Source organism: Lampetra fluviatilis, chromosome 50 (assembly GCF_964198595.1).
Source record: "Lampetra fluviatilis chromosome 50, kcLamFluv1.1, whole genome shotgun sequence".
NCBI classification, from domain to species: domain Eukaryota; kingdom Metazoa; phylum Chordata; class Hyperoartia; order Petromyzontiformes; family Petromyzontidae; genus Lampetra; species Lampetra fluviatilis.
Genome location: NC_136324.1, coordinates 9,839,486 through 9,859,537, shown reverse-complemented (window position 1 = coordinate 9,859,537; position 20,052 = coordinate 9,839,486). Strand labels below are relative to the sequence as shown.

Sequence of the window (20,052 nt, the reverse complement as noted above, 5' to 3'; positions counted from 1 at the left end):
CAAGCTTGTTCATCACGTGACACCTCTATTGATTGGCTGTGTTGGGTGGAGGGGGGTATGTGACACACATTTTACTCATGCTATCTGACCATTGGGATTGTTTGACCATACTTCACCATGTTGATTGGTGAAAGGGGGTACCCAGAACCAGTTCAGGTATCACTCACCACTTCTAATTCGGCCGTGGCTGGGAATCGCACTCAGGTCACCTTGTTGGCAGCCTAAAAACATGTTTTATTTTACCAGGTAAGGCCAACTGAGCTATACAGCTTTTTTTTCAGAAGCAACTTAGCAAAATACTCTAAAAGTGTGATGTTAATTCTAAATGTGGAAGAAACAACCGGAGGACCCGGAGAAAAATCCATGCGACCACAGGGAGAGAGAGACACGCAAACTCCAAATATACAGCAGACGTCAGGGTTGGGATCGAACCCACAACTTCCTGCATACCAGGCGAGAGAGTCAACATCTCCTAGCCACCGTCGCGTAGGGAGAGGCGGGGCGGCAGCGGCGGTGGCGAGGAAGAGGAGTCACCTGCTGAGCCCGTAGCTCTTGGTGTTGTCGGCCGGCTTCTTGGAGGCAGAGCGGGTGGCCGTCGGGGTGCCGACCGCGAGGCCGTTGTTGGGCTTGGCGAGCTGCTCCGGGGCGCGAGCGTGCGACTCCAGGAAGATGTCCCCCGCAGCCTCGCGCTTTTTCTCTGCCGCCGCCGCCATCACGAGTTAGCCAGTGGGTCGCGCGGGGGCGAAAGGACAAGCAGCGTGCATGCAGAACGAGATGCCACGGTGATCGGCGGCGCAGCTATCGAGTACAGCAGGTGGCCTACAAGGCACTCAATGGGTTAGCCCCACAATCTTTACAGGAACCGGTTTGTGTTTACTCTCCCAACGAGGTCCCTTAGAGATTTAGATTTCCTTCTCTTCTAAGGACTCCGAGGTAAAGGGTCTGTTCCTGCAGGGGTGATCGCGCTTTTGCCACTGTGCAGCTCCCAAACCTTGGACCAACGCTTTGCACTTTCTAATCAGACAATCAGAGTCTTAGGATATATATTTAGTATGTCTTGAAAACTCACATCTTAAACTGGCCGTTATTCCCTAGTTCTGGCCGTTAACTCTGCAAGTTGTGTTTATTTATGGCTTTCCATACACGGGGTGCAGTGGGATCTACGTATAAAATGCGCCTTAAATATGTGAATTATTATTTCCTTCCTTGTACCAGGGCCCGTGCCACTGGAAGTGAGGTTCATCAGCTCCACCTGCGTGCAATTTGTACGATGGCTTCGTAATTATCGCGCTGGAATTCCAATTCGCCACTTTCCGTGCAAGCGCTGGTGATGGAATAGCAACCAAATGGGAGACCGCGGTGTGCAGGAGGGAGACTACTGCGGAGATGGAGCGCTGAAATCTGCCTCGCCCGCCGGTGTGCGCCATCGCAGGACCGTGAGGGGAAATGACGGCGTAGAGATGGACAGTGGCTCATGATGACCATAATGAAGATAACGATAATGTTTTTTTGTAAAAATCAATGAAGCGGTTAAATATTATTTACCATTTTAAAAAACGGCACAGCACTCAATCAACAGTAATACATTTTAGATGTATCAATCCTATTAAGACACAATTGTCACGGTGGCTAGGAGATGTTAACTGCCTCGCCTGGTATACACGAGGTCGTGGGTTCGATCCCGACCCTGACGCCTCTGCATTTGGAGTTTGCCGTGTCTCTCTCCCTGTGGTCGCGTGGATTTTTCTCCGGGTCCTCCAGTTTTTGCCTCAACATTTAAAATCAACATCACGCGTTTAAAGAGTATTTGGCTACTTGCTGTAAATGTCCACGTGATAATAAGCCACTTCGTTGAGCTACTATTTGTGATCGCCAGGTTGCTTCTGAAAAAAGAGCGATATAGTTCGGTGGGCCTTACCTGGTAATATCAAAACATTTAAAACATATATTTTAACTGAATTTTAGGACTCCCGAACAAAATAGATTGGAGGAGAAGATGAGTGACACCAGGACGCATACCAACAGCTGCCGCTTTCACTGAACACGTTATAGGGGGAGCGTCCACGATGCAATGTGGCCATTGTAAAATGAAAGCCTGCCAATGGCCGGCTTTCACTTGACAATATTTCCTGTCTAATGAAGTAGGGTTAGGCATGGGTGACGCTCTTTTGTTTTGGGAAGGTCCTGAATTGGGCCATTTGAACGTTGAGTGTCTCCCATAGGAGAGGAAACAGCGGTCCCGGATAAAACTCAAGCAGTCGTACGAGGGGATCACAGGTGCTCAGCAGGAGGCCTCGCCTTAGCTGAGCGTGTGACAATATTATACCAGACGGTGTGATGCTGTGATGGTGTGATGGTGATGGTGTGATGGTGTGATGGTGATGGTGTGATGGTGATGGTGTGATGGTGTGATGCTGTGATGGTGTGATGGTGTGATGGTGTGATGGTGATGGTGTGATGGTGATGGTGTGATGGTGATGGTGTGATGGTGTGATGGTGATGGTGTGATGGCGATGGTGTGATGGTATGATGGTGTGATGGTGATGGTGTGATGGTGTAATGGTGTGATGGTACGATGCTGTGATGGTGATGGTGTGATGGTGTGATGGTGATGGTGCGATGGTGTGATGGTGTGATGGTGATGGTGTGATGGTGATGGTGTGATGGTGATGGTGTGATGGTGATGGTGTGATGGTTTGATGGTAATGGTGTGACGGTGTGATAGTGATGGTGTGATGGTGATGGTGTGATGGTGTGATGGTGATGCTGTGAGTGATGGTGTGATGGTGATGGTGTGATGGTGTGATGGTGTGATGGTGATGGTGTGATGGTGATGGTGTGATGGTGTGATGGTGTGATGGGGTGATGGTGTGATGGTGATGATGTGATGGTGTGATGGTGTGATGTGTGATGGGGTGATGGTGTGATGGTGATGGTGTGATGGTGTGATGGCGTGATGGCGTGATGGGGTGATGGTGTGATGGTGTGATGGTGTCATGTGTGATGGTGTGATGGTGATGGTGTGATGGTGATGCTGTGATGCTGTGATGCTGTGACGGTGCGATGCTGCGATGCTGTGGGTCTCACTCTGCCGGCGTCTCAGCGATGCTGTGACGATGTCGCTGCCATCGCTCGCTGCGCATGAGAAGCGCTCGGCACGAGCCTGGCGGAACCACTCCCCAGAGGCGGTGCGGATCTCCCTGCACGCCACACCATCTCATCGTGCGTCAAATCATCACTTGTCACATCGTGCGTGAAATCATACCATCGCATCACACGTCGCATCATCTCATCACGCGTCACATAATCTCATCACACATCACGTGTCCCATCATCACATCACACAATGCGTCACATCACACATCACATAGCATACGCATCTCATCGCACATCATTCATTTGCGGAATGAGACACTGGGAAACCAAATTGAGCTCATTCAACGTGAACCACTGGTCGATGTGCTATGTGTGGTGCCCTGCGAGGCTACGATGCGCATGCTCCTATAGCTGTCTGGGTAATTCCGCACCACTGTGCCCTACATTCAAATGACCCTGATCGTGCCCGATCATGACGCACCTCAGATGCTAAGCAGGCTTGAGCCTGGTTCGTATATGGATGGGCGACCCCGCATCTACGATTATCACGGTTGGCTACGTGCGGTGCGATGGAAGGTCAACGAACATACATAGTGTATATCAGGCGTTATAGGCTTGGGGTGGGCAATGGCCAGGGGATGGCAGTAAAGTCATGGGTTCAGGATTCCAAATGATTGAATGGATTGGATGCAAGGATTATTTGTGCATAGCGGTTCTACGGTTTAGATTGTAAACTCGTTTCTTTAGAACTACTCTTTGTGTTTTGTTTATATACCTGTCAACCCCTTATCAGTGCCCTACCTTATTACAGACTAATTCAAACCTTATTGGTCACCCCGTGCCCTTATAAATCTCAACGTCCATCCTACAAAGTCCCATCACAAGGTAGAAACACAAACAAATAGACAGCCAAATTGAAACGGCTGCACACCGTACGGACCTAAAAACTCAATTTCCCTGTACAAGAATACGAGTGAACCATCTGGGTTGACAGGCATGAGTTTGTTGTCCTTCCCCCGCACCTCCCGATTAGCGTGGTTGACATCGTACGGTATGAAAGAAGCTCGATGTACATACATGCTATCATTAAAAAAAACACTTGCTAACATTCCGCATCGTTGTGGAGAATGAAGCTACTTAGATTCTCCACTGCAACGCTAATCAATTTTTTGAGTTGCGTATGATATAGCTGTGTATGATATCAGGACCAATATCTGGCCTAAGAGGGCCCTTGCTGAGAATGATAATCTTAATTTACACTGGAGGAATCCGATGAGCTATAAAGCTCTGCTTCACCGACGTCCAGTAGGGGCATGGGATTTGAAAGTTATAGCAAACAATACAAAAGCAGGATAGGAGTGCAAAGTTCAACAGCATAGGCTCAAGCAAGCCTGACTATGCTAATGGAATCCTGAATGCCGAAAACAGACCAGAGTTTACTATTTATTTATTTTTTATTGTAATAATAGTAAGGCACCAATGAGCTATATGGCCACAAGTGATAACTCAACGAAGTGGCTTATCGTCACGTGGACATGTATAGCAGCCAAATACTTGCTTGTTTTTACCCAATGCTGCCATTTAATTATGCACTCCCAGAAGGCCGTTTAGCCAAATGGAATGTGCGAAAATAAAGCTTTTTGTATTTTTCACGCAGAGAGACAAACTGTGCGAATGAGGGAGTATTGTCTGCTTGTCGTGTTCCTCATTCATGCAGTTGGCCAAACAACCAAATCCAGATCCAGGATCCTCTTGAGGAGACTCAGAGAGGCTCTCCCTAGGGGTCATCATTTGTTTGTGGACTTTTCAGATTGAACGCGTGGTTTGACAGGCAAATGCCTGCGGGTGGGCATCGTGTACGTTTCGTTTTGCTCTCGCTGTGTTACGTTGGAGGCGTCCACACTGACGGATGAGTTTCTGAAAGAAAAGAAAATGAAAATATAAAAATGAATAAAATGGAAGATAAGTCTTCTTCACAATGCGCACCACGTGGTACCAGGCCCTAGGCTCCGTGGCCCGACCATACCGCGGCACCCCTGGCTGACCCTCACCGCGCACTGCACGATCCCAGCAAGGCTGAACAGAGTCCTACTGTATAAGAGTCTCGCACTCGGCCAGGTTCTCTGGGGTAAGAAGTCTTCTAACTCAATTATATATTTTTTGCCTTTTACGAGTCTAATGCTTGATGAAGGCCTCCTCGCGCCAAGTCGGTTGGTCGTGGGGGAGTTGTTTGGCCATACTTCACCGTGCTGGTCAATGCTCATTTCGGATGTAGTGTGCAGCCCGGAGACCGGCTCAGATACCACTCCCCACTGACGTTGCCTGAGGCCGAGGATCGAACTCAAGCAGTCGGGTTCATAGGCACAGTGTGATAACCATTGCACCACCAATAATAATCAAAACCTACAATCACGTATTATTATTATTATTGTCATTGACACATGGTTACATGCCTAGGCCAGCACACTATGCCAGGAGCATGCTTGTGATCCAGCGGGTTTGTGGAATAGCCGAGATTATTTGTCAAAATGCCAAACCCTGGTGTGGTGAGGCGGTACGGCAAAATGGGTTCGAAACACTTCCTTAGAAAAAAATCAACTGGGAAAACATCCCGACGTGGATCAACAAGATCTTGAGACTCAGCGAGGGCTGCCCTGGACTAAACAGAAGATCACGGTTGTTATTTACGAGAATGTACAGGGGCATGCAGAGCGCACACGGCCCTCAAACGGCGCGTCTCCTGCTCCTTGCCCGTCCAGCAGGAACCGCAAGTGACAGAGATCACCGCTCCGGGTTGTCGGCGTCAACGTCGCAAATAAATAAAATATCTCTCTCAATGCCCGTGCCGCGGAGGGCGCTGCACGGGTAGCCGAGGATCTCCCTACCCTCCCGTCGCAGCCAGCACGGTGAAGTGCGCCGGCGGGATTGCGAGGAGTGGATCGTCATAGCGAGTAGAGTTAAGGACGAACAGAATGAATTGGCAACTTTGTAATGGATATTGTTTAGTCTGGCGGATGGAGAGGCAAAAGCAGGCAGGCATGATGAGAGGCGCTTGAGAACTTGCATCCCTTGTTTATGAGATATTGTTGTTATTATTCCACTTGTTTACCCAGGAGAGCCAGTATTTTTCAGAAGGGCCCTGCCAAGTTTTTTTCAGAACCAGGGGGGGAGGGGTTGGGGGTGTTGATGCTGCTGCTGCTGCTCTCATCTCCACTGAGGCATTTGCAGCATAATTTTTCTAAATTGGGATGTTTGGCCAATACCGCGGTTACACTCTACGGGTTGAGTTTGTGTTTAGCTGTGCGAGTGAAACTGGAGAACCTGGAGGAAACCCATGCAGAACAGGGGGAGACAATATACAAATTGCACGCAGAAAATCGCTCTGAGGCACTGTGTGGCATAGTGCCACCTGAATGAGAAAACTGGAAATTTTGCCAATTTGCCACCAAATCTTGATAGGTGCCCCTTACCGGCTACCTGTGAACTGGCCCTCTGGTCGGTCACACTATTGTCGCTCCACGTTCCTTGCCAGAAAACCTAACCTCTTCATTATTCCTGAACAGCAGACACCGTCATACACAAGACAAAGATCTCCCGTACAGCCTTGAACAGACTGTAGGGACAAGTGCTGCTAGCAAGCACCTATAAAGGCCGGCACGGCACACGAGGGAAGGGGAGGCAAGCAACACACCCGGCTGCCTTTGTCTCTCAAATGGAGATGTTTACACACCACACCAGGTACTAATGTGAGGCTGAGTCGACCTAGGGGAGGCCCAGGACCGGGTTAGATAATTGTGGCTGGCGCTGGCCGTGAGCAGTAATCAAACCCAGGTCGCCAGGTTCGTAGTGCAGTGCACTAACCGCTACACAACCGCTCTCCCCACACATATACAAAAACAAAGATCCCTCATATAGCCTTAAAAGACTGTTGGGCAAGTGCTGTTAGCGAGCACCAATGAAGGCCGTCACGCCACACGAGGGGTTGGGTGGCCAGCACCAGGCCTGGCCGCCTTTGTCTCCCGAGCAGCTGAGTCGACCTAGGGGAGGAGACCCAGGACCGGTGGAGGTATTGGTCGCTGATGCTGGCCCTGAGCGGTAATCGAACTGGAGTCACCGGGTTCGTAGCGCACACACACAGAGGCCTGTGTTTACATTTCCGTCATTGTATTCAAAATACGCAGCTGCCATAAACTGCGTTCAGCGTACGAATCTGGAGCCCGACGTAGCGCTCTCAGAGCGTGCAATTGATCGCAGCTGCAGAATCGTCGTGTTCTTCCACTGGGATCACGACATCTGAACTGCTCCTGGGCACCCCCCACTTCACTGACCGGTGTGGCGAAGTACGGTCCAACAATCCTCACGACGGACATGGTGTAGGGCAGTCTTCATCCTGCAGTAAATTTAAAACTATTCTGTTTAATTATTAATCTTCCCCATTACGGCCGGGAGGTTCTATGGCTTGAGCACTTAAATCACGATCGGAAGGATGCGCGTTTAAATCCCAGTCGCGGGGTTGACTATGCCTAGCATCACGTTAGGGTTTATAAAATCAGTAACGCATTGTGGTAAGTCGGCCGTAACTGGTTTATGTGGAATTCCCAACACACTGGGCTCAGGGCAAAATTTGAGCGCTGTCCAAAATTAATTTCTGACCAAATATTTTCCAGGCCGCTGTTAGACTGGAGCAGGCCTGTTACCAACAGCAGCAGCAACAGCCATAAGAGGTGTACAGGACGTGGCGTTTTCCACTCGTGGATATTACGAGCCGGCTGATATGAGGCCTTGGTGCCGTCTCGACAGCCCATGCTCGGGAGTTACACCAGTAACCGCCTCTGTGAACGAGCCACCGCGAAGCAGCAAGAGTGAAGCCGGAGAGGGGTGCCTTGACGTGCCTTTGGGATTGCTCTGGCAAACTCCAAAAAGGCGACGATTCACAGCCGCTCTCCCGCTTAAGGCTGTTTGTGTTTTTTTTTCCGGGTAAGAGGATGCCAGCCGGGGTGGGGGGGTCCTTAATTCGTACAAAATAGGAACAAACACAACATTGAGAACACATCGATCACATGCTGCCGCCACCGCTGCGCCCCGTGCTCTTCCAGTGCACCGATTGGGATCACAAGGAGCAGCCGTTTTCTAAAAACACGAGCGGAGTGAATGGGGCTTGGCGCTGGGACCCTCCTCGTGCACACGGACCCCCCCCCCCACCGGCTCCACGACAAGCTGAGAACCCTCCCTGTGCCGTTGTCACTCGGGGTTGTTTGGCCACGCGTCACCACGCTGCTCAGCGGTGGCTTGATGCAGCTGGTAGCCCCAGGAATGGTTGAGGTATCACTGGCCACTGACGTTAGCAGCAACCGGGAAATTGAACTGGGATTCGCCAGATCACCGGTGCAGCACACAAATTACGGCGCCGCCGCTCGAGCCCACTCAAAGCTCTCCGGGATTTAAAACTCGGGTCTAACGCGTTTCCTGGCCAGAACCACAAAGTCAGCATGACACTCGGCACCGGGTACCGTGGCCTGAGAAATGAAAAGCAGGTGACAAGAATTGGCCCTTTCTCACAGCACACTGCAGCCTCACCGACTCTGTACACGAGAGAACAGGGCAGGAAGCCCGTGCGTGCAGTGACAACCGGTCCGTATCACCACCCTCCTGTGCTGCCACCTCTCTGCTCGGATCCTCACCCTCCTACCCAATGGCACACGTTCGGCTAACACGATCGGCCAACGCAGCCGGATCTCACGGTCAGCCAACACAGCCGGATCTCACGGTCAGCTTCCCTCCTTCAGCGAGTGTCCTCGCACAGCCCCCGGTGTCCACCCGCTACCGGATGAGAGCCTCCCTCCGCCGTACTGTCACAGGGATTGCTCGGCCACATCTCAGCATACTGGTCAGTGCGGGTTGGCGAAGGAATTACGCATAGGTTGTTGAACCGCAGTACAGCATGACAATGGACTTGTCTGCACTGCCCTCCGTCGCTCACCCCAGCAACCCGGCAAGCAGCCTATAACACCTGTTATGCTCATGGTGGCCACGAGTCAAAGCACTCTGCCAGGCTCAGCCCAGCCGAGCTTGAGGAGAATTTTGCGTGTGCACATTATGAAGCTGTATTGGACCCTGTCTACAGGAAAGCCACCCATATGGATGCCTACCTAAAACCTGACTCCCACCACCATCCATCCCAGAAGAATTCCCTCCTCAAAACTCTACACCATAGAGCTCTATGTATTTCCGACCATCATCGCCTAGCCAGTGGACTGGAACACGTACACCAATCCCTAAAGATTAATGGATATTCAGATTACACAATCCGTAAAGCTATCACCCCAACCGTTGGGAAAGAACCATCTGAGGACCCAATCAAAACCATCACCTTGCCATACATAGCAGGGGTCACTAAAAATATTTCCAAAATCATGAGAAAACACAAAATCCAGGTTCTATTTAACACAGTACATACAATTCGTGATCTGATCCCATCTGTGAAGGATGTGATCCCTAACATGCAATATCCCGGCGTCTACAAACTAAGCTGTGTCTGCGGCAGTAGTTACATTGGGGAAACTAAGCGACATGTCTCGGACCGTGTTCGTGAACATAAGGCAGATTTGAAACACGGTAGGACCAATACCTCGGCCGTGGCTGATCATTGTTTTAATGTGGTGGGCTCACACAAAATTGATTTCTCTAAAACAAAGGTAGTTTGCAAGCCCACTGGCTATCAACAAAGATTCGGTCATGAAGCCATCCATATATAAACAGACACAATTTAAACTGAAAAGCTGGGTACAAACTGAGCAATCATTGGAAGGACATTATTAACCAGTTTCAGTCATAACTGGCTGTGATGTTTACATCCTACCTTATTTTCGAGTCTAACATTAACAGGTTAAATGTCTTTACATTAACAGGTTAAATGTCTCACGAACACAGCCACCGTTGCTCGTTTTCCTCGATGTGGCGGTGGCTCTGTAATCTTACATTGACATGCTAATCTCTCACAATACAATGGCCACCTCCGCAGCTTCGTTGCCGTGGAGGTAGCTCTCCGATCTTACATTTACATGCAAATGTTTCACTTTGACATCACTAGCCCCGCCCCCGTCGCTTATGACCCTTGGGCTACACCCATTTCAAACCTTTAACACATCCTGCCTCAGCAGCTTTCCCGCGATATTTTCTCCTGATGATGATTGCTTGTGTTGCGAGCGAAACGTCGTAGTTTTTTGTTATTTTCTTTGAACCTATCTACGTGACTTTACCGAAAGACCCAAGAATATGAATTCCTGCAGTCATGAAAGCTTTAAGTCAAGAATCTGAAGCTGGTTGTAATCACCAACGGAACGTCACAGTACTCGAATTTTTTATGTTGTGGGTTTACTCTATAGCACACCGGTGTGCTGAAGTAGTAACTAATTGCCACGGTGTTTTTACATTGGATAATATTGGTCGTGAAAGCCCACGGGTTTGTGTAAGTTGTGAAACGCAGAAGCGACCTGGCTATCAAAAATGATAGTCCAACAAAGTGGCGTATCAATTTATAGAAGCCAAATACTCTAAAAGGCAGTGAGCGTGACCCCACAGCATGGAGAGGTTTCACGGCGGGCACCACCGCTACCATCAAGTTCCCACCACTGAGTGTGATTACAGTGAAACTGCTATTCTAGAAAGTATGGCACGAGGCACGTTCTGTTTAGATTCTAATTCAGATTTAGTGGCTTTTGCAAGATCCAGTTTCAAAATTATTTTTCACCGTACATAGACAATCGTGCTAAACAGAGACAGAGGTAATAATCGACCCAGACCATTCTGATGAACTAGATGAATGAGCTCACAAACACGCCTACTTCCCATATCTGTCTCTCTACAAATGAAAAAGTATTTTCATACATATCCCATCAGTCACACAGCCTTTTTGGTGCGCAGCATTTCATCAGCATTGGTTCAACACAAGCAACCTAGAACTAGCACAACAGCCACATTCCAACACGTGGTGCATGCTGGGAGAAGGCGCTTCAGCCACGTCACAACACACGGTGCATGCTGGGACTAGCAGCACAGCCACATCACGATACGCAGTGCATGCTGGGAGCCCGCACTGCAACCACGACACAAAATGTTGTGTATGCTGGGAGACGTCACAACATGCGGTGCATGCTGCGATGAGCAGTACAGCCACATCACGACACGCAGTGCATGCTGGGAGCCCGCACTACAACCACGACACGAAACGTGGTGTATGCTGGGAGACGTCACAACATGCGGTGCATGCTGCGACGAGCAGTCCAGCCACGTCATGCGGTGCATGCTGGGATTAGCACTCCAGCCACGTCACGGCAGAGAGGAGAGGGGTAGAGAGGGGTAGAGTGGGCGCCTCTGGCTGCTTACGCCTCACGGTGGCACGCCTCGCACTGCCACTCGCCGCCTCCCGCGCGCGCACCGCCGCCCCCCCCCTTGGCAGGCACCCGGCACGCGCGGCACACGCGCTGCAGGCACGCGGGGCACAGGTCCCCACCGGCCAGCCAGGCCCAGCCCAGGGGCTGCAGGCATCGCGCGCAGCTCCCGTCGGGGACGCCCTCACCAGCGGACTGCACGGCCACCAGGGCCTGCTGGCCGCGGCCCTGGCCCCGGGCCGCTCCCTTCTCGCGCAGGCGCTCGAGCTCGCGACGCAGCCGCCTGGGATCACAAGCGAGCGAGTGCAGGGAGGGGGGGAGAGCGCAGAGGACGACGTGGCTCAGCGCTGCTCATTGTTGGCCGCTCGACATTTTTGGCCTGTGGTCAGCAACTGCTTTTTTATTAAAGCGCGTCAGGGTAGCGATCCACATCCTGGGATTGAAAGTGGCCTCCGGCCCGTGGTATGACCTTCAACTGTGTTCCCAAGTGCGGCGAGTTGATGGTGTCGGCTCCATCACCTATGACCCCGTTGTATGGATTCGGGGTTTCACTTGAAGTGGCTATGTTCCAGCTGCAAGAGATTAATATGATTTGGGGAACTGCCGTGTGATGAACATTTCACGTGGAGTGGGGCTTTCTGAGAAAGTCCAGCGCCCCCGAATGTGTGGATTCTGGGGGTGCTGGATATCGCCTTCCACAATTTCTGTTGCTTAACGCGGGGTGATGCACTGCTTCCTGCGAAGGTTCAGAATGGATACTTCGTCTCTGCGTACAATCTACCGCAATAGTGTTTCAGTCATTCATCTGCCGAGGCCATTCCCTGACAAGCTGATAGGACAATACAGTAATAGCGCAGGGCTATCGTCACGAGGTTGCAGTGTCTCACATGCAGTCCACAGGAGTTTCGCAGTTGGGGGCAATATCGCTGTGTGATCCCAAATTGAGTAACTGGCGTAAATCCTAGTACTTGGCCAATACGGATCTTGACGCCAGCACACAACGGTATGGGGTATTTCACGGTTAATACTGCCACGCCCATGGCCGTAGTAATAACCAGGCGCGACCTGCCGGATGCAAACCGCGAACCTCTGTGACAAGCGGAGAGCTCTGGGCCACCGCTCAACCGCGTCACCGCCCCTCTTGCTGATGGTTGCCGCTTCGAGGACGGCTGACGAAGATTGTACTCTGAGAGCGGCCGTCACAGCTGATCGTTGTGAACCGCGCCACACGTGAGCATCCTAACTAGGCCGGGGCGCACGTCTGCAGGTTATGTTCAGCGCGCTTCACCACGCCGGAGTGGACGGGAAATGATGGGAAGAGTGCAATACCAGGATAAACCGTGCTACGCTTTTATTTTTAAAATCTTTATTATCAATATATATATTTTACCAGGTAAGGACCACTGAGCTATATAGCTCTTTTGCAGAAACGACCTGGCCATAAATGATAGCCTAACGCAGTGTAAATTTACGTGTGATGTTTCTACATGTAGAGGGGAGAAACCGGAGGACCCGGAGAAAAATCCACGCGACCACGGAGAGAGAGACACGCAAACTCCAAATCTACAGCAAGAGTCAGGGTCGGGATCAAAGCCACTACCTCCTGCATACCAGGTGAGGTAGCTACCACCTCGCCACTGCGGTGGTCCTGACCTGACCGGTGGGACACACGCTCCCCCGCGGTTTAAGAGTTCTCGACGAGCCGTGGGATAAACCCGACCCCGCGAGTGCCGCGGATGCTTCGAGCGGGGGGAGGGCCGCTGCGCCGACAGCCTCACGGCACGGCTCTGAGACAACGACACCGGAGGGGTCCGAGGATGTGGGCGGCGGTCACGGAGACCGCCGTGGTACCCGGGGGCCGCCCGTGGCCGAGCGGGACGCGTCGCGGTGAGCGGCGCAGGGGATGAGAGCGATGGGCACCAAGCTGTGGGGTGGGGGGGGCGGGGTAAGTGGGTCGTGCGGAGATGGAGCCGCGGAGCGGATGGAGCGTCGGCAACATGGTGGGTTCGTGTCTCATGCTAGCGCAGCAGCATCCTCAAGAGATTCGTATTTGGGGACGGTAAAAGTCCACATTCTACACCGCAGAGGTATCCGGTCTGTGTCTGTGAAGCGCCGCTTGTTATTACGCCTCGCTGCAAAATTATATCCGATTATTATTATCATCGTTATTGTTGTGCGGCATGTCCCTTGAGTGTTAGTTTTATGCTCCGTCGGGTGATTGCGGCTTTTCCAATCTGTGCAAATGGGAAGAGAGACATTAAAAGGAGAGAGAGGGTCACGCCACAAACGCTCAGAGCAGGGATTTCTCGAGTGAGTGCCACGCGAGGTGGCAACACCACAGCAGCTTGGACACCTCGAGATGGTCAATAAAAGTGAATTGCTCTACATGTGAGTGAGGAGAGAGCCCTTGCAAATGACCGGAGTGGGTTTGAAGCGCCGTTATAAATTTAAGGGGTTTTTTTCCGGTCACACCGAGAAATGTTTATCACTTAAACGCTTTGCTGCTGCTTTCTGCTCTGGGACTTGGACTGGCAGAGGAAATGCAAAAGCGTTTCCCCATCAGCAAAACAATTGACCGTGTTATGGTCACAAGCGTCAGAATGATAAACGATCATTAACCGTTTATACGAATTTTTAATATGCAAATGCTCCCTCTCGGCTAATGGCAGAAACGGGGAAATGCACGGTGCAAATGAGACAACAAGAATCAATTCGTGGACAGCTCCCACGTGGGCCGCTTACAAAGCGCTCCCACGTGTAAGCCTTTCTGTAAATCCACTGCTGGACGGGGGCCTCCCCTCATGCCGTGCGGGCTCGTGGGAATTATTTAACTACGCCCCTCCACTGGCCAAGTACAGGACAGCAATGCAGTTTTCCTGCACTGTCCTCTGCTACCCGCCACGTAGCTCCACAAGCCCGATGACGACCTGTGTGAGCACGGTGACTCTACCGCTGTGTGGCTCCACCGCGGTGTGCCTCCACCGCGGTGTGGCTCTACTGCTGTGTGGCTCTACCGCTGTGTGGCTCTACCGCTGTGTGGCTCTACCGCTGTGTGGCTCTACCGCTGTGTGGCTCTACCGCTGTGTGGCTCTACCGCGGTGTGGCTCTACCGCTGTGTGGCTCTACCGCTGTGTGGCTCTACCGCTGTGTGGCTCTACCGCTGTGTGGCTCTACCGCTGTGTGGCTCCACCGCTGTGTGGCTCTACCGCGGTGTGGCTCTACCGCTGTGTGGCTCTACCGCGGTGTGGCTCTGCCGCTGTGTGGCTCCACCGCTGTGTGGCTCTACCGCTGTGTGGCTCTACCACTGTGTGGCTCTACCGCTGTGTGGCTCCACCGCTGTGTGGCTCCACCGCTGTGTGGCTCTACCGCTGTGTGGCTCCACCGCTGTGTGGCTCTACCGCTGTGTGGCTCTACCGCTGTGTGGCTCCACCGCTGTGTGGCTCTACCGCTGTGTGGCTCTACCGCTGTGTGGCTCTACCGCTGTGTGGCTCCACCGCTGTGTGGCTCTACCACTGTGTGGCTCTACCGCTGTGTGGCTCTACCGCGGTGTGGCTCTACCACTGTGTGGCTCTACCGCTGTGTGGCTCTACCGCTGAGTGGCTCCACCGCTGTGTGGCTCCACCGCTGTGTGGCTCTACCGCGGTGTAGCTCTACGGCTGTGTGGCTCTACTTTGGTGGCTCTACTGTGGTGGCTCTACCGCGGTGGCTCTACTGTGGTGGCTTCCCAGGCATATCAAAACTGGATGCCCTGCATGTGCTTTGGCGGTCACGATCACAGAGCTCTGAGGGTACCCCGGTTTCTCTGGATGCCTCTGGTAAACGGGAAGTTCCATCTCAAGGGACGTTCCAGGTGAACTATTTTAATGAAACGAAAAAAAAAACGCGAGTACACAACGGCGGTCTCAGCGAATCACACAAATCGGGTCGACTCACCGAACCCTCTGCGCCTCCATCTCCCTCAGCGTCTTGTCCCTCTGCAGCACGCCCAGGATGGACTCCTTCTCCATCTCGGTGAGGAAGCTCAGGTCCACGGTCTCCTCCTCGCCGGACATGGCTGCACGCGTCGGTCACGGCCGCTCCTCGCGTGGCGTTCCGCGGGCTCCTCGGGACTCCTTGTCCGCGACCCCCCCGCCTCTATATCCGCCCCTGTTTCAAGGCGTCGAGGTGAACTTTGTCGCCGTTTTTGATGAAGATGCTCGAAGGCGACCGAATCCACAGGGGCCTCGCGATCCTCCCTCTCTCTCCCACCCGCCAACCACTCTCCTTTCTTCGGCCGGGCCGCCCAAATGCCTCGACTCCGCCGACTTCGCCCCGGGAATCTCACGCCCCCACGTTACGATTCGTACCACGGCCACTCACGGCACACCTTCAGAATCTGTATATATATTTTAAGAAAAAACGTCTCATTCTGTCTGTAAAGTCACGGAGATAGATTCAAAGAAAATAACAAACCTATCGACGTGACTTTACCGAAAGGAAAGACCCAAAGAATATGAATTCCTGCAGTCACGAAAACTTTAAGTCAAGATTTTCGTTCTGTTTGCTCAAATTCCCGGTCTAAGTTTTAATTCTGATGTCCTTACCTCCTTCTGTCCATCTTCAAATCATCCATAAAATGTACATAAACCCGTTGTTCTGAATGAGGAAGACACCTGGACGACGCTGCCCGTTGAGTGAAGACGCCTCGGCAAGCGGAGGGCCGCCGCCGTCGTCTTTCGGTGTTGTGGGGCCTGTACCCGGTCGCGCTGCAGCTGCCGCTGAGGCGGCGCGGAGCGAGGCAGCCGCGATGCGGCTCGCTCACCACGAGGACCCGCGATAGCGCAGCGGCGTGACGATGGCTGCCATCCAATCAATGAGGACCTCTCCCGTGGAGCGTGCAGCCCATGCCGCTCTCCTCCGCTCGCTTGTCCAAACTCAAAATGTCACGCGACGAGAATGCCGATTCGGCGCCGGTGCCGGTGAAGGTAACGCCGCTGCTGTACAATCGGAGGTCACTTCCTCGCTCTCCGCCTCTGCGGAGACTCGTCAATGTGGAGGTAGTGCTCTGTGAGACACGGGGGCTGTGCCAAACCGGGGGTGACTAAATGTGGGATGGCGATGCTGCTGCTTCTGCTGCCACTGCTGCTGCAGAACGCGAGGCAGATTGGCGAGTGAGCTGCGGGTTCATCGTGCCCCCGGCAGCCCTCCCCGCCTGCGCTCGCTCCTTCGGGATATCCTCTCCCTCCAGCTGCTGGAAAATAACAATCCAGTCGATCAGACATTGTTCAGGGCGTGCAGAGAAAACGCAATGTAAGGGTTTGTATTCACAGGGCTTAAATGCCTCAGCATCTCAGAGCGCCGGGCAGCATCACACCTCATCTCGACCGTTCCCCCCTCGCCCTGCATCGGTCTAGCCTAGGGTACCACCAGTGGGAGGCATCCCTACACGAGGCACGAGGAGTACCCGGTGCCGGCGTGAGTGTGGCTCCGCTCTGCCAGCAGGGAGCGACCTCGCTGTGGATGTTTTCCCAATTAAGGACCAAAACGGGTCCGCCATGTTTGTGCTCATTAACTCACGATTAAGAAGTCAAGTCACCGTGCTTCCTTGCTCACACACCCATGGGATCGTGCTCTGCCCAGTAGCCACATTCTGATTGTGGGGACAAGCCTCTTTATATGAAATCCACCGTACACTTCCCACAACGTCTAAAACACTACAATTTTATTATTATCTAGTTTCCATTTCTCACAGTGGCATTAACGTTACTTTGATGAACTGCGTAGATTCGTTAAAGTGGCCAGAATGCCTAAAATTATTGATCAATTCGAGAAATGCGATAACAATGATACTGGCCCTCACCATAGAATTGTGGAATTTCCCTCACTGGCTTGGAACCATCAAGAGAGGTGAGACGCACCCAATGGACACTTTGACCTTGCTTGGACCGGGGGCTGTAATGGATCATCGGGGTCACGTTCCGATTTTCCACCACGCATCGTGCATATTTAACCAATTCTATAATATACCTGGCCAATGTCTATAACAAAGGATGTACGTGGTGATACGTACAATACATCTGGCCACAGCACTTGTTTCTAACGAGAGTGTTCTGCGTTTTTGTCAGTGCGCTGCTGTATAAGGTCTACCCACACACACCGTGTCGGCCACGGGGGTTGTTATCATACTTCGCCATGCTATTCACCGCGGATTGTTGAAGGTGGGAGCATAAACGTTAGATCTCTTATGACCAGGTAGCCTCGCCGCAGCCTATAACATCTGTGTTATGCATTGGTGGCCGTTCAACCAACCACGAACCAGGCTCAAGCCTACGTAGCTTCCGAGATCCTATGAGATTGGGCACACTCCCGGTGATTAGGTCACAGGCTATTAGAGCTATGGAGTTCAAATCCTTGTCTGGTGCCGCGGTGGCGAGATGAAAACTACCTCGCCTGGTATACAGGAGGTTGTGGGTCCGATCCCAATCCCGACCCTGGCGCCTGTATATTTAGAGTTTGAATGTCTCTATCCCCATGGTCACATGGATTTTTCTCCAGGTCCTCTGGTCTTCCCCTCCACAATTAGAAACACTCGATTAGAGTATTTGGCTGCTATGAATCTCCACGGGATGATTAGCCACTTCGTTGAGCTATCATTTGTGGTCAGGTCGCTTCTGAAAAATAGTTACATAACTCAGTGGGCCTTACCTGGTAAAACAATAAAAAATAGTTGACAGTATTATATTTAGCAGAGAAAAAACAGTCGTTATCTTCTTATCTCATGTTGATTTATGCCGCGCCTTATTCCAAGGCGCCCGATTGAACGTCGACTCTACCCATCACCATCACACCCCACGTGGTTTCGGTGAGACGAGCAGCCGGTCTACTGCGTGGACGGCCGAACCCCGTCGTGGGCAATGTGGAACTTCCGCCGTTTTGCCCAGGGCCGACCAGCGGGCATCGATGGCCGGAGCTTTCGGTGAAAAGCGACGCCGGGAGGGAGCGCAATTGCGCTGGCGCCCGCGTGTGAACGAGCCGGTCGATTGCGCTCGTTCAATCACAAAGACTGAGACACATGGAGAGAGAGCTCTCACTCTTGCAGCGGCCACCGGATGGGGGGGGGGGGCGAGGGTGGGTAACATCAATGTTAAAGTGCAATTTTTATTGAGAGACTGTTTGTTGTTGTTGTCTTGCTGTGGTCCTGGACTGTCTTTGCTGTTGTTATGCTGCCTTGCTTAATTCTGGCTGTCACCTGATGAGGCTGGTTGTTGTAATTACCGACGAAGCTTGGAATTTGAACTTATAAAATTAATTAATACATTTTCTGTGATTTAATTACCTTTCATACATTTATCGTTTTTTTTGTATTGTTGTAACGTTCTTACCCCGTGCCCCTTGCTGGACATCTGTGAAAAAGAGCTTCATAGCTCATCGGATTTCTCCAGTCTAACTAAAGATTTTGAGTCTGATCTTAATGCATGCAGGATATGTACCGTGGACACTACTCAGCCAAGGCTTTAACCGCTCGGCACAGGGGGGTTTTAATAAATATGAATGCCCACTTTATACACGGTGTATAGAAATGAGTTTTTTTTGGGTTAGATGGTGTAAATATAAATGTGTCATTAAACCCGCCACCACCACTCGACACAGGCAATCAGTAAGGTTTGTTATGTAAACAAAACGTACACCGGTTGTGTGTTGGAGACTGAACACCCAACATTTACAATTCGACTACTGTGACGTTTCGCCAGTAATTAAAACAACCAGCCCCAACAGGCGACAGCGAGAATTGTGGAGAATTCCTCCTCGTGCTTCGGTCCTTAAATGGAGGTGTACGGACGATGCGTTCCAGCTGCACGAAGCCTCTGGCTGTTGCTGCGATAAAAATTTTACTGAATAAAAAAAAGCAGCCGCTACACACGCGCACGTTGGTTGTCCCAGGAGGCCTCAAAGGCATTAATGCACAGCCGTGCATCCTGTTGGAGATAATGAATTACGTCCATCAACAAATTGTAACAGTTGCGTTTTTTTTACAGCCGATTATTCCGGCCCCTTTAAGATAGATAGGGGTGGACAATCCGTGCCCGTCGTGATGCGGCCGATACTGTCACCAAGCCCTGACCGTCACCTCCCGTCCAGCGACACACGAGGGGGGGGAAATGCATCGATCGAAAGTGTTTTCGTGTTATACAATTAGTCGTGTAATCGAATCGATAATCGTTGGAGGAAATCGATTAATTTATGATTGGGCTCACCATCCGAGTGGGCCTTGTTAGGCCGTCAATGCCATGCTCTGCCATGCAGATAAACACCATGATGGGTAACTGGACCGGAACAAAGACAACAACGCTGACAAACTACCTGCTAAACTACTCAACTGGGACAACCACCCAGCAGTGACATCTCCCCCCTAGTGCGAAAAAACTTGGCAGGACCCTCCTGAAGAAGTGTCATGGGACTTGGTGAGGCCGTGCTCGGCGTACGGGTGTACGGACGTACGAGCATACGAGCTTACGGGCGTACGAATGTACTTTTGTACGGGCATAGGGGTGTTCGGGCATACGAGCAATACACTAACAAGCAGGCG

The 20,052-nt window shown here is 51.7% G+C and overlaps 1 protein-coding gene across 10 annotated transcripts in view; it reads right to left on the bottom strand.

Moving 5' to 3' along the window:
- The window catches only part of LOC144948703 (synaptotagmin-like protein 5), an 87,787-nt gene that overhangs the window by 28,557 nt on the left and 39,178 nt on the right, over positions 1-20,052 (bottom strand). For 7 of the 10 annotated variants that reach the window (XM_078878374.1, XM_078878373.1, XM_078878371.1 and 4 more), the window contains 4 exons: positions 15,420-16,716; positions 11,482-11,769; positions 3,088-3,200; positions 535-697 (listed from right to left, as the gene is read on the bottom strand). In XM_078878374.1, the coding sequence (XP_078734500.1) occupies positions 535-697; positions 3,088-3,200; positions 11,482-11,769; positions 15,420-15,538 (683 nt within the window). In that variant the 5' untranslated portion in view covers positions 15,539-16,716. The remainder of the gene's footprint in view (positions 1-534; positions 698-3,087; positions 3,201-11,481; positions 11,770-15,419; positions 16,717-20,052) is intronic. The other 3 variants (XM_078878375.1, XM_078878376.1, XM_078878381.1) reach the window with 2 other exon arrangements.